The sequence below is a fragment of the Atractosteus spatula genome, chromosome 18, assembly GCF_055471065.1.
Source record: "Atractosteus spatula isolate fAtrSpa1 chromosome 18, fAtrSpa1.hap1, whole genome shotgun sequence".
Classification (NCBI taxonomy): domain Eukaryota; kingdom Metazoa; phylum Chordata; class Actinopteri; order Semionotiformes; family Lepisosteidae; genus Atractosteus; species Atractosteus spatula.
The window spans coordinates 11,677,926-11,692,788 of record NC_142723.1 but is presented as its reverse complement, the minus strand read 5'-3'; the positions used below and the strand labels follow the sequence as shown (position 1 = coordinate 11,692,788).

General features: G+C 41.4%; 1 protein-coding gene across 1 annotated transcript in view; it reads right to left on the bottom strand.

Moving 5' to 3' along the window:
- LOC148818567 (3-phosphoinositide-dependent protein kinase 1-like) overlaps window positions 1-9,275 on the bottom strand; it is a 28,307-nt gene extending 19,032 nt beyond the window's left edge. The window contains exon 1 of the mRNA XM_088937036.1: window positions 9,143-9,275. Within this exon, the coding sequence (XP_088793162.1) occupies window positions 9,143-9,166 (24 nt within the window). The 5' untranslated portion in view covers window positions 9,167-9,275. The remainder of the gene's footprint in view (window positions 1-9,142) is intronic.
- Between the last annotated feature and the right edge of the window lie 5,588 nt (window positions 9,276-14,863).

Below are 14,863 nucleotides of genomic sequence, written 5' to 3'. Positions count from 1 at the left end.
GGAGGGGCAATTTACAATTCCAAATTCTGAGAAACTAAGGATCAGATAAAACAGCTTAATGCAACATGAAATTACAATCACAAACAGGCAGGTAAGTAACAGCAGATGTGCTTTATTCTGGTATACCTGGTTGGTATAACTTTGAATCTTGCAACCCTAGCTTGCTGTCATTGCAGGTCAATGTTATTTTGTACTAAAGCACAGAAAAATAACTCACTTTTTTATTAATGTTTCTTAATTTCTAAACTCTTATCACCAAACACAATGCAATGTGAAAGGAGTGTCCAGAAGGCTTCAAATTAATTGCTCATGAAAAGTATTCTGCATAACAACATAACCCCTATCCTCAGTAGATTGCACTGGATATTGGCAAATTTCAGAGCTGACTTTAAGATTCTTCTGCTCCCACCTAAGACACAGAATGCTTTAGTACCATGGTTATCTTAAGGACTTGTTACTGGTTGATCATAAATCTGCTCTTAATCTGAGATTTGCTGACTCAGGCTTTCTTTCTCTGCCATAGATCAGCCAGGTGAACAACGATGGACATTACTTCTCATCTGTAGTGCAATTATCTGTAGAGCTCACCACCCAAAAAACTCATCACTGACTATTATCGAAATCTGTAAAAGTCGCTTAAAGACTTATCTTTAGAGTGCATCTTTTTATCTTTTTACATTTGTTACGTGTATTGTGTGTGTGCTGTTGTGTAGCACTTCACGTGTCTTAAAAACTACAGAGGGTGACTGAAAGATTAGGCACACAATGTTTAGGAACATGACTTATCTCTGCTAAATGTGGGGGGGGGGGGGTGTGGGGGGGATATGTAACAGTTTGTTACAGATTTAACTTAAGGGGTGGTTCTACTCTAAGCATATCTGAGAAAGCTATAGTTTTATTTTAGGGGTGGTGTTATTTCTGTTTACAGTTTTTATATGCATACCAATTAAAAGCAGCAAATACTAGATCTTATTTCCAACATATCTGCACCAAGAGGATAAAACAGCTTGGAGACACCAATGGAGAGCATTAGCCTGACAGCATACTGTCGGTGTTAGTGTCAGAAAGTACAGAGAAAAGTCATCTTCGTTGTATGCGTTGCACAGCCAGACTTAAATGTGATTTTACATTTATCCCCACATGTTAAACAATTTTAAAAGCAGTATTCCACTAGCACTCCCCAGCTGTGCTCTGTTCAAATCCAAATATATATACCGTATACGCATCTGGGCAGTAGCGGATTAAGGCTAGAACGCCCCATAGGATCTGATGACCAGCATGCATGCAGCAGCCCAGTGATCAAAACAGGAGCCGTGGAAAATTACCACAGGTGCTATTTTGAGCTAATTATTTTCCATTAGTAACACAGTAGGCTACACAACAAGAGTCTATGAGCCTTCCAAGAGAGGCTCTTCTGAGATCTGAAAAACAAGTCAATATAATATAATACAGTGGCACACATCACACTCTTTAAATACAATTTGCTTTTGCCTAACATTATGCATGGCATTAACCAAGCTACTGTATGCATATGTAAAAAAATATGTAAAATCTCTGAAATCCCCATCAGGTTTAAAACAAAAAAACTTTTTTACCAGAAACAGCCCACATACAGCGTGGAGGGAATAGAGAGACAGTGGGCTATCATGATACCTGCATGAAGACTGACTCATCTAGCGCCATCCTGGAAAAGACAAGAGACAAGAGGACTTTCGGAACACATCTGCCTTAGCAGGATGCAGAAAAATACCAGGTTTTAATTTCCAGATGTATTTTTCCTGTATTTGAAACTTATGATCAAAAATGCCAAACTGTTAAAGAAGATTCCTGTTATCTGTCAAGAAACAGCCGGATAAGATCCTTGGATTGATTAGCTCCTAGTTACCAAATGAGGAAGATGGGCCAAATGACATCCTCTTCATCTGTAATCTTAAAGGTTATATCACATCTCAGGCTTCAGTGGCATGGGGAGGGGGGTCAAGAACGTGAATAAGGAATTAACAACATGTTACAGAACTATGCCTCTGGATGTAATTCTGTTGCCCATATCGTGAAAACTGAAGGGACTAAAAGTTGTAAAAAGAATTTTCGAACTCGGTTGACATGATCTGAGAAATCATGCAACGCGCACGGAGAAAAGGGGGACTAGTAAACCATTATTGATACAGGGCCAAGATTTCAGGTGAGAGTCATGAACACCAATAAACATTCATATTTACAAGTAATCAATTCTTCACAAAAATAATAAGCTATTTCAGATACAAACAACTAATTCAGTGTGCAATGTTGCTTTAATTCTGTCACTCTGCAAACCTAATGCTTTCCACAGATTGATGCATCTTGATAAACTGAATATATTTAGTCAATAACAATGGGCTCAGATGAACAACTTTTCAGCTATTTCAATTCCTGTTTTCTGAGTCTTCTCAGATAAGCTTTATGAGGAACCTGACTTGGTCTGGTTGTTGTTATGACAGCTCGAGTATATCTGGTGATATTCTCATTAACAGAAACATTATGGTGGCTTCTGTGTCTTCCAGCACTACTTTTATTATTAACATTGCCAGTATCACTTGTCTATTTGTATTTTAGTAACATTTGCCAGTGCCCCTCTTGAAAAAGAAAGGTTCTTAAAGAATTCGAGTGCTGCCAGTTTGGAGCATGAAAAAAGGAAATTACAGATTGTACTATGAGGAAGTAAAGAGTTGCTTAAGATACTAAAGAATTTAAATACAGAATCTGGTACACAACCACTGCCCACACTGTACTGCTCAACTGTAGTTAAAAGAGGAAAACCATAACTTGCTTTCAATGCAACTTACATGTAGCGATTTCAGGAAAGACAAAAAAAAACTGAAACAATGTTTGTTTGCCATGAAATCGATGACATTGAATTTAAAAATATTCAGAAAGACACTGGGGCACAGAAACAATGATCATTATAAAATAAAAGAGCTGGCCTTTTAGTGCTCTCCTTATAGATTTGTGAGAAGAGGAAAAAACAAATATAATCTTGGTTGCCTGTTGAGAGTAGTACCATCTGTTACTGAGGAGTGTCACTACTGCTGGCAATAAAACAATCACCTTGACTGTATAAACAGGAGTACTACAGGGCTAAAGCCCTCGGAAGTTCATACACAAGGTCATCCCAGCTACTAAACAAAACAGCAGTGCAGCTCAGTCTGTATTAAACGAAAGTATTTTATGAATGGATTAGGTCATTGTGGTTTCCTGTTCTGACATGCCTCAATGAGAAAGCAGCAGCCCTCACTGTTTGCCTTGCTGTAATGCACGACTCCAGAGCTCTAGCAGTTAATAAAAGATGATCAAAAAGGAGGGCAATCTGAAAAAACACAACATCACTTCCAGATTAAATGTCTTTGTAGAGTGATGTCTAACAAACCTGGCAGTGCCAGAGATCAACAGATGGGCATGCAAGGTGAACACCTCATCACAAGAAGATGGCTTGTCTCAACAGGCCTGGCAATGGCTGTCTTTCTCTTATGGGAGTGGTCCACAAAGATACTGAGCTCACCCACTGGAGTAACACTTAGTCCCGAGCCCCCCCGTCCCCCACGCAGCACAGAGCCTCGCCGAGCCCCCCGTCCCCCGCGCAGCACAGAGCCTCGCCGAGCCCCCCGTCCCCCGCGCAGCACAGAGCCTCGCCAAGCCCCCCGTCCCCGCGCAGCACAGAGCCTTGCCGAGCCCCCTGTCCCTGCCCAGAAGCCACCACAGCCGAAGATGAAGCAGCTTACAGAAAACAGAAACACAGATCCTGTACTGTTTATTTTTTTCTGGGAGAATAAAATTCCTGCTAGCACACCGAGTGCAGTCATTTTAGCATTTGTGTAGGCAGCCTTCTGTTTTTGTCATCTTCACCACGTGAAGCCAGGAGTGACAGTGTCTTCAGCGACAACCGTCATGCCTTCCCAGCAGGCCTGCAACTTACAGCCATGGCCTTCCCCTGACCCAAATTTAGCCTCTGTACAACTGCAGCAACTTGAGCTGAAACGGAAACAAAAAAATGATCTGGTCCTGAGCCAGCTGGTATCAAGCAGCCGCGCAACTGCTATCAAAGCAAAGCTGTTAGAACCAAGAAGCAAAGCACTCTGTGAACTCTCGCAGGTCAGCTTAGGCCTCTGACTTCTCAAGCAGCTGACAGACTGGGGGCTGCAAGCATTTTGCTGCATTAAGAGTCTACTTTCACTTGAGTCAGACAGTCTGAAGCTGCGGCACTGCCTAGCATTAAGACTGAAATATACTTTTCCCAATGACCTGGCAGCGTTGATTAATCAAAGCTGTGAAATGGTCATAAGAATAAACAGTAATACACTTGGAGTTTTTGATTGCAGCAAAATGCTGCTAGCAATTCACTAAAATAATTATATTTACTGAACTCCATCAACCTGGCACGCAGCTACTCAAAATAAGGAGGCCACTCAATCTCATCTGCTCACTGAGCCAGACCTGACGGCAGCAGGGAAGGGTTTCCTGCTCAGAACACTCCTGACTTAAACCTTTCCACAGAAAACCAGATGAACACTTCTGAGTGTTAATGAACAAACATGTGTAAACATTTTCTAAAATCTCCCAGATAGAGCAACATAGACTATATCTCTTCAGAATGTGGCTGACTCAGCTCTGCACTCCCTAGCACAGCCCCAGCATCTTTACTAGGTCTGAACTGAGGTGCTGGATGTCTCCGAGAAACACTCTTCAGACTCAGGCCTAGCACTCCAGCACACCGAGATGATAGCGAGCTCTGGGGTGGGGGGGGGGGTGCATCTGCTTGGGCTGGTGCTTTCTGGATCACAGTGCTCTTCTGCAGTGAATCACGACTGCTGCTGGATGAGTCAGAGGCCCCTGCAAGGTTGGTCAGACAGTCCAGATCCTCCAGTGCCACTCCCGGCATGTGCTTCTCTTTTAAACAGCACATGCTTTGAGTCAGCAATTTTTGCCCATTAAAAAAAATAAAACGCCACAAAATAAAATGAACACATGTGTGTATCATCCACTTTCGTTCTACACGTTACGCTACCCCAATTCCTGAAGTGGTATTTTCAAAAGGGCCAGGTGGATAGAAGAATATGTAACCCTTAAGCAGAACACCAGCTATAGCCTTGCTCTTTACAACACATCCACCTCTGGGCTGGGCTATGCTCCCATTCAAGGGAGGATGATATCAGCTTGATGTAACCGAGTAAAGGGCTTGGCATTTTCAACAATTAGTCATCATGCCGATTTAAACTCTAAATGTCTCGTTTTATCCCCAAAATTCTAGTTAAAGCATAAACTCACTAGATTAGTCTAAATTTTCTAAAAGAAATCATAAGCAGAAACTGAGTAGTGACAAACATTGACCTAACTTTTCTACTTGTGAAGTCCTTTTCACTGAGGGTTCTGGATTCTCCTTAAGCCTCACTGCTCTTGTGCCTTGTTTATATTGGCAAGCCCATGGGACAACTCACATGGGAACAACAAATCAGCACAGCCAAGGCCCGACATAAGATCAATCCTCCAACACAAAAAAAAAGTACGCAAAATGGAAAGTCAAATATTGGATATGGCTCTTAAAAAAAGTGTATTGACACTGTTTCCCCATTTGTAGTCTGTAGCTCCTTGTTGTGGTGTTCTGTGGAGTAACAAGACGCCCAAGGTTATTTTGCACATGTACTACAAAATACATCCTTTGAAAGTCTTTGCACACTGCTCTGATCACCTGATGCTAACTTGGCTGCAGCAAGCACATGTTATATTGTTTTGCAGAATTCTCTTTTCAGATGTCAAAAGGGTCAGTGGCACGGATTCAAAATTTGCAACTGTAGTACAGTGTGGTACACATTCTCTACTAGAGCACTCAGTCTCAGAAATGTCAGACAACTGACTGGAACTTTGAAAGGAAAACTGAAATCTGAATATGTTGATCGCCTTTTTTACTTCTTTAATTCCCTTAAAAATACCTTAGCAATAACAGTAGTTAACAGATCTTGCACTATGATACAATGAAAGCAAGACACCCAAACCCCTTACAAGAGTTTCTTTTCTATTACAAGACAGTTTTACTGCAGTGCTCCTTCTATTTACTATAAGAAAAATACTAATGATATACTAATGACTCTTCCTTTATCATAAAAACAACGATGGCCTTCTAATGACATTTAAATAGGTCTTTGCGCTATATAATTTAACATTTACTATGTAAAGTTGCATTCAGAGCAATCGGTTTCTAAGCACTCTTTCAGTGATTGATTACTATCCTGTGCCATTTCATCAGTTATAGGTTTTAATGCATATACAAAGAAATAAATCTCCGATCTGAAAAACAACCCAGACATGCTGCTTGTTTCAAATGTGATGAAATGCTCCCTGCAGGCGTGTCCATTCTAAAGTCTAAAAGTTAAAGCCTGTTTCATTCTCATTTCCTTTAACATAAACCAAGCCTAAACAAGGAAACTTGTTGATACCAAAACAGACCTTTGCTTATTCCAGTGACACTTTGGTAAAAATAACCAAGGAACAAATTCATTATCTTAATTAACAGTAAACATTCCTTAAAAGAAATAAGGTTCTTGTGCAGTATTTTCTTCCTTTTTGTCCTACCACTGATTCGAATGTGTTTCATTATAATAAAAGTGATGACATTAGCTTTAAGAAACAACTTTTCCTCACTGTATTGCTTATGCCCTCTTAAGGCCATAATGTAGAGGATCAGAATTGGCGACTATGTTCATGGATAACCAAAGACTGTTCCCATGCCATTTAAAATCTTCTGCAATACAGGAGCAAATATGTACAGACCTCCTGCCATAGCTGAAACCAAATGAAAAAACACATTTGGTAAGATTCTTTTTTTAAGTCAGACAAAACCACTTCACAAAGAACTCTGAACACAAATGCGATCACGTCTGTTAGCTGGAACATGCTCGAGGCTGCACACTGTAGACGCAGCTCTCCCTAACGCAGCTAGCGAGCTCTCCACAGCTGACTTCACACCAGCCCTCCACAGGTGAAATATTGCAACACCTAGCCATTAGACAGTTAAACACCCAAGCCACACCAACTATGAACCCCAGCACTCGACTGCGATACCTTCCCTCATCTCGATCCCATTTGGACCTCCATCAGCTCTCACGCTTAACCTGCCCATTTTAGAACCCGAGCACGCTCTGAAATATCGATTACATTACCTACTTGCTTTTACGCTGGCAAAACTGGATGTGCAAAGGTTTGGAAAATTGTTACATGGACTGCGAGTTGCTTTTCTTTTTCAGGTTACAAGGCATTTGGAGGTTACTGTAGCAGAGAAGTCTGCTTCTTTGCAGCCTGGATTTCCCTAATCCTCATCCCAGGGGTCAAGAGTGCAATATGACCAAAATTCACTTACCAAGACTTAATTCTTCAATCAGATTTAGACAAAATGAAAAATCGATTTCTCCTAACAGATATTTCACTTCTGCAAACTAACAATACTCAAATAATACCCGTCACTGTACAAATGGTAACTCCCTGAAGTAAAGGAAGACCTGAGAGAGCCATCCAAAATTAGGCTTTATGTTTTAATAAGAGAAGTCCTCAGCATTGTATAACTCACTTTGCCTTTGGAGTTGTGCGTTTGCGTCTTCTTGAAGTGCAACATTTCTGATGCTGGTGTTGTTTACTGCATTCAAACAAGGAAGTTACAGAACCTGTGTGCTTATACCCTTCCATGTATTAAAACTGTTTTCCCTGAAATGATTACTAATGAAATGCAACGCTCCATGGTCTCTTTCACAGAGTCTTTCATTGTTTATTATTTTATTTTAGAATGCCAGTAGTCCTATAGATACACTTAAATAACAACAAATAACAGCAGGCAAACTCGGAACGCATTTTCATATGTTTTTTTAGAACAGTTAGAAGTTTTATAACTTTTTTTCTTCCAGAACTAAGTCACAAGCGACTGACACGTTATTTTTTCACAGGACAGCAATCCACCTTCTGCAAAAAGGAAACGAAAGCCGGAATGCAACTGGAGAAATTCCGAAACGGGACCCATATCTTATCCGTGCATTGAACGAAATGTAAACCAATTCTAAAAGCAAATGAAAAACCCAAAGATAGAGAGCCACCTGCTTCACCGAGCCCCAGACTGGACACTTCAGAGTGACTCAGGCACTCGCCTGGCGTCCCAGCGAAGTCTTAACTGATGACAAGCGGCCCCGGGCACCCACACACTTCACCTCGTTTGCGCACTGAACCCAGAGACCTTCCCAGCTTGTAGGGGTTCCACAAAACTAAGGAGGACGAGTTGTTTTTTTTTTCCCTTCGGCCTGTTCTTACAAAGAAAATAAACCTAGAACATGACACACAAACAAACCCACTCACCAGTGCCTCCGCCTTCTTTTATGCAAACTTGGGGCACAGCCCTAAACCATAAAAAAAAACTACTTTCAGATTCTAACTCTTACCTCTCTGATGCCTTTACGGTGTGTGTTACATAACAGTCCTCTTAATAGGGATTAAAACACAGGACCTTAAAGGGGTTATGAAATTGCTCTAACCTCTTTCTTCCACGGCTCGCTCAATAACTATTAGCCTTGAGGCCGATTTCAGTAACTTCTGTTTTTTTTTGTCTTTTCACCCCACCGGCGTGCTTCGGTTATTTTAACCCCGTTAGTCCTCAACCTCTGCCCACTCAGCACAGATAAGCCGGACGTGGATGTTTCGGCAAGCACTTCTCTTCAAGTCTAAGTGGGACTGGAGACACCCACCCACCCTGCCCAAACACCGTGCTGCTCAACAGTATGCAGGACAGGGGTGTAGAGAGACAGGTAGCTTGAACACAAACCCATTTCCTCAACTTATCACTAGACCACGCTTGCTACACTATCGCCAGGCTTTCAAAGGTGCAGAATGCCCCCGCACAGTACAACCTGAGTCTGCTCTGTCATCTCCAAATAAACTTACATTTCTAGATTTCCGCAACCCCCGGTGCGCAAGTTAAATTCGCCAAGTCCTTCTACTGGTTTATTATAAGTCCTTTTCGGGCACCGCTGGAAAAGGAGAGGGGCCTATCGGACATTTCCTCTAACAACCGCATTTTTCTCCCTCGGCTTGGATAGCGGCTTCGTCTCGATCACCGGGGGAAAATCGCCATACTCACAATTTGACTAGTGGTTCTTGCCATGGAAGTTTTCCGCCAGTATTTATTTGGGATTTGATAATTACTGCTCCTCCAGTAATGGCTGCCACTGCGCCTTCATCTTCTAGCAGTGACGTCACTCCACAACAATGTTCCCGCAGCCCGACTGGAGTGGAACGCTGCCCCGTGCCCGCCCCCTTAGGGGGCACATCGCTCTTCCATTTGAGTTCTCGCCTGTCAATCAAGCGGACGATTTTTTTTTTGGAGCAGGGAGCGAGTTAGAGGAGTTGAATGCTGCATAGTCACTCTCAACTTCCTAGTTTGTCCAGTGGTGTTTTTTACCCGACGCCTGTGCAGGCGGTTTTTTATTTGAGGAGGGCATGACGCTGCACGTTCGCTTGCCGGTAAAATTTGGCAAAAAGAGAAATACGCACACGCAAACAGCGATGGGAGAGCACGCCATCCCTTCTCTCGATAAGAAAAAAAATCAATAAGTTAATTAATAATGTGCATCATAACTAAAGGTCAAGCCAAACAAATTGCACTGAAACCTAGGAGCCATCTGTGTCTCATGGCAGTTACTATAACGGTCGCAGTCGTTAGATGTCATCCAGCCCGCTAAGTCGCTGGAGTTCCTGAACTTCCCAATTTTGTAACCCTTTTCCTTATTTAATTTAATATTTCCCAATGGCTAGAAACAGACAGTTGCCTTCACCTGAAAGCTGAGTACATATTCCACAGAAGCCCGGTCTTAAGAACAGAGAATCAACAAAATAATAATCTAGGCTTTGAATATGGGACACGTCAAAGTCCCCAGAGAGAAAAGCTTGGATTTGGCTGGAAAGCCACAGAGCCATTGGTCAGGGATGAACTGTCTTGGGCCTCTCTGTTGTGCCCTCAAGTTTAAGGAACTTCACCCAGGTCATCAATGTAAATAAGCATTTGGTTAAAAAAATGTTGATTTTTATCACGTAGCTTTACCTTAGTGATGCACATTACCTGTCTCTAATGACCTTTAATGAAAGACAGCAAAATGAAAAGTATAGAGCTTCATCCTTTATAGGAAAATCTGTAAAAGTTTATGTAATTTTACTGCATATATCAGTCACCCAAAGGCTTCCACCTGTTCTCATTAACAACCACTTAGTCCTATACAGCCTGGTGGTGACCCGGAGCCCAGTCCAGCAGGCAATGGGCACAGGATTCACTCTGGATGTGATGCCAGTCCATCGCAAGGCGCACGCTCTTATTCGTTCACACATACTGGGAACATTTCAAAGAAGCTGCTTAATCAAGACACCTGGCCTTTGGACTGTAGGAGGAAACTGGAGTATTGAGAGAAAACGCTTGTGGCACACTGGAATAACATGCAGACCCCACACAGAAAGACAGGAACCCAGGAGCTGCAAGGCAGCAGTGTCATCCTCTAAAATTTCCATACACCCATATATTATATCCCAAATATGTCAGGGTCCCCAAGTGACTTTATGTGAATCAGTCATTTTTCAAATATTTTCTTTCTGCAAGGCAATTTAATATGATTTGCAAATGAATACCTGCACCTGCTTTTTCACCTGGATGCTTGCTCTTCCTGAAATGACATAGGATTTACGTAAGACTCTAGACCCTCCAGGGCCTGAGTCATACACACCTGAGTTACAAGGAGTATAACTGTAACTTTATTGTATAAGGGATAGGCTGTGTACGAAATTTTAAATCATGCTGGGATTCAATGTGTTTTGATTAGAATGATTGGCCACTCACTTAACCTTTTACTGACACAAATGTAACACAATGCAGATAGACTGATCTTCCACTTTTACCACATCACATCACTAATTCACTGTTCACACACATTTCCAAGCAGAACCACTAAAACGTAATCCAGAAACCATGCAGTGATTGCTAGAGTCCTTTCTTGACCTGCTTTGCGACCTTTTTACACAAAACTCTCAAGTTGTTGAGTAATTCTGAAAGTGATGCAAAATAACTTACTGTTTTGCATAAAGTCTCGAGATTCTGGAACGTTCTACTTTGAAATCAAAGCTAAACCTGTTGTGTCACACGTGGTTTTATTGTGCCAGAGCAATAGCTTTGTAAAATACCTCTCTCCTAAACATTACTGCTGTTTTACATGTGTATAAGCTTCAAATTGTTGTCAGGGATGAATGAAAATACAACAGGGAACTCCAATCTACCACAAGGTGGCGCTAACGTACAAGGTTAACCAAGGTGCTGCTTTCTCTACAACTAACCCGTTACAATGACTTTGACTAGTCTTGCAGTATCAGGGGACGTTTTTTTAAGTAAAATAACGGCTTTAAAATGTATATTTTGTGGGTTTACATAGCTCCACTGCAACAATGAACCCTGCTCAACTGACTTCTCAGCAAAATTAAAGATAGTATATTAAAAAGTAAAAGAATCAAGATGTGTGATTTTATTGTTTTTTTATTAATAAATATACAGAATTTCACAAATAACAGATGTTCCTATTCTCCAGCTTTCTGGTTATGTTTCAGAGTTTCCTGGAGAACCATACCTTCAAAATATTGCTTTTTTTTAAAACAGGGACCCCACAAGGTAGAGAAACTCCCAAGAATATGCAGAATAAACACGATCTGATCTTTAAAAATAGAGCTCCTGACGGACCTGGCCCACAGGGGCTCTGCTTTGGCAAAGGAGGGTTTTGTTCTGCAAGGAGTGTGAGGCTGGAGTGTCAGAGAAGAATTCCTGTTGAGAGGAATGCCAGAGGCCTCACATACTCCAACAACCATATATGGTGGAGTTTAGAACAGACAGCAGAAAGCTGCCTTTAAAAATGTTCCCGTTAATCTGGGCTGAACAAATTTTATCCTTGCCACGTCACCTGTCTCTAGCTTTCCAGAAACAGGTGTGTGAGCCGCTCGCTGTTTCCGGCTGTGGTTTACGGTACCTATTTCCATGTACAGTAGGAAGCAATACGTGATCCGTGTGAGGGAAGAAATTGCAAACATTTTTTCAGGAGGAAGCCATGCAATATAGGCCTTGTGGATGTATAAATAGCAAAAACAAAAGTTACAGTCAGAGTGAGTACAGTATATTTTTAGAACTGCCTTTTTCAGAGGCCATATTCAAATTTCTTACATATGCATGATAAGCCATATTTATTTTGGGCTTGCATACAGGGCTGAGCTCAGAAGCTGCAAAGCCTTTTGCTTAGGTGACTCTGTAGTGCAATCCATCTGCGAACATCACAGAAGACCCAGCAGACAGCCAGAGCAGTATCCCCTGAAAAGGCTTTCCTGTATCTCTTGTGGATAACTAAACTAGTTTTTAACCCCTCTTCCACCACTCCTTTTTTTCTCCCTCTTAGCCCTCTCGCCTTCTCCACATGAAGTCATGATAGTGGTGAGGTCTCTGGAAATTGAAGACTGCAGGTTCAAGGCCTGAGTGGGGCTCTAGTGTTGTAATTTTCAGCACGGTACTTGAATCAGATTGCTTCAGTAAAATGCTTTGGTATATACATGTGTGTAAATGTAATTAGCTTTGGATGAAAGTGTCAGCAGTATGAATTAATAATAACTGTCCTGCTTCTCCTGCTGCTCCTCCTTCTCTTCTCAAGCACCTGTGTGGGGGGGCTGTCTGCCTGCAGTGTCAGGAATCAACAATCCTGTCTTTACAGACCCCAGCCATGACCCTGGTGTCCCTTCCTCCCTGAAACTCACAGCACGTCACTGTGCTGGAAACATCTTTCAATGAGTTTGAGTTTGTGCTGCTGATTCAGAAGTCTTGATAGTGATGAATTGCTTATTTGATTATCCATCCATCCATTTTGTAACACTCCATCCAACTTAGGGACTTGGGGCAGCCAGAGCCTATTCTGGCAAGCAACGGGCGCAACAGTGGATACACTGGACAGGACGCCAGTCCATCACAGGGCACACAGACACAAACATGCACACATTCAAACAAGGATCAATTTTCCCAGAAGCCAGTTAACCTACCAGTATGTTTTTAGACCATAAGAGGAAACTTGAGCACCCAGAGGAACCCTACAGAAACATGGGGAAAACATACAAACTCCACACAGATAGCACTCCACATCTCGAATTGACCCTTGGGGCCCAGTGCTACAAGGCAGCAATGCTAACGAAAAGCACCATGGTGGTTTTTTTTATAGATTAATCTTCTTATTATCTTATTCTTCATTAATCACAATGTTTTATCTAACCATTCTGTATTTTCCTTCATACTGCCTTTAAATAAGCTTTGATCTATCCCTAGTTTCACTCTACCTAAGGCTCATTGTAATTTGATTACATCATTCTGTGAAGCTATGATTGTTGGACAAGGTGCAATTAATTTATCTAAGTGCCTTTGGATAAAGTTCTAAACTCAGTAGGATAAGCTAGCAGAAGCTTTTAAGGTTTTACCAATGCTTTCTTTATCTCTTTCTTTCTTTTAGTTGCATTATGGATGTGCCTGGAAAAACAAGAGTTGTTTTTCTCACTAACGCTGAAGAGATCTGAAATGAAATTCAGCAGTCTCCACTGGAGGATGCTCAGCAAACTGGATATGATTGTGCTGGAGGTCTGTGCCCCATGGATCAGAGGAGAACTAGCAGCATTCAAGAGGCTTGGTTCTGTATGTCTTTCCTGTACAAAATGGCTGGATGAGATTCTGGGATCAATCAGTTTCGGTACCAACTACCACACGGTCCAAATGGCCTTCTGTGGTTTGCAACTGTTCTTATGTTCTAATAAGACTTGCCTAAAACATTCTTTTAACAGTCACTGCCTTGGAAGAGCTGTGTTTGTACAAACTGCTTTTCATAAGCCTCCAGTCTCTAATATATTATATATCAAAGTTGGAGCTTAGCCAACACTGAAAAAGAATGCCTAGCGCAACCCCTAATCGACTTGTACATGTCAGAAGTGAAGAGCAAGAGAATGTCGTTGCAGCTCTGGGACAATCAAATTTTGTCAAGGGTTCTGGAACTTTCTATGTGGGGGTGGAGTGATGGTTAGTCTTGATGAATCCCAATTGAATCTTTAATTCAAGGGCCACTGGATAGTCACTCTACAGATAAATGTGGAAGAAAGTGGAAATTCTGGGAATTGCCCTGAAGCTCTTGGAAAAACCAAACCCCAGACTTCAGCCCCCAGCATACTGTATATGTAGTTTATATTTTCCCCTTTTGACATTTGTATTCTTGCTAAGCATAAAATACTTAACACCTAGCATCTCAAGCTAAAGGACATGTATTAAGATTATCTCCTAAAATATAGTAAATGCATTTTTACTCCTCTGTGTAAATAAAATTATTCAGGACAGCTGGATAAACACAGAAAAAAAGAATCAATATCAATTCTTACTAATCAGTCTTTCACTTTATACACCGAAGCTGTTTGAAAAACCCATTAGTAGGTGTCAAGGGTGAGCTAAAAAACAAGTAACTGAAATGTCGAGATTGTATTATAGAATTTTGTGCTCAGCAAGCAAAAAAGGGAAAACTGAAAAGTTTTATTCAGTTCATTGTGTAAAGCTGTACCAGTTCAATTATTCAAAGAAGGAGGTAGAATGAATTACAATCATTTTCATGTCCTATACAGTTTGTACATCTTATTTGTCCTACAGGCCATTCTTAGGAGGGGATCCTGTTTCACAGAAAAATGCTCTCTGTGAGACTCCTGATGGGAGTCCATATATACAGTATGTGGTGGTGGGAAAACAGATTAATGCCGCACACTGTTTTGAAAC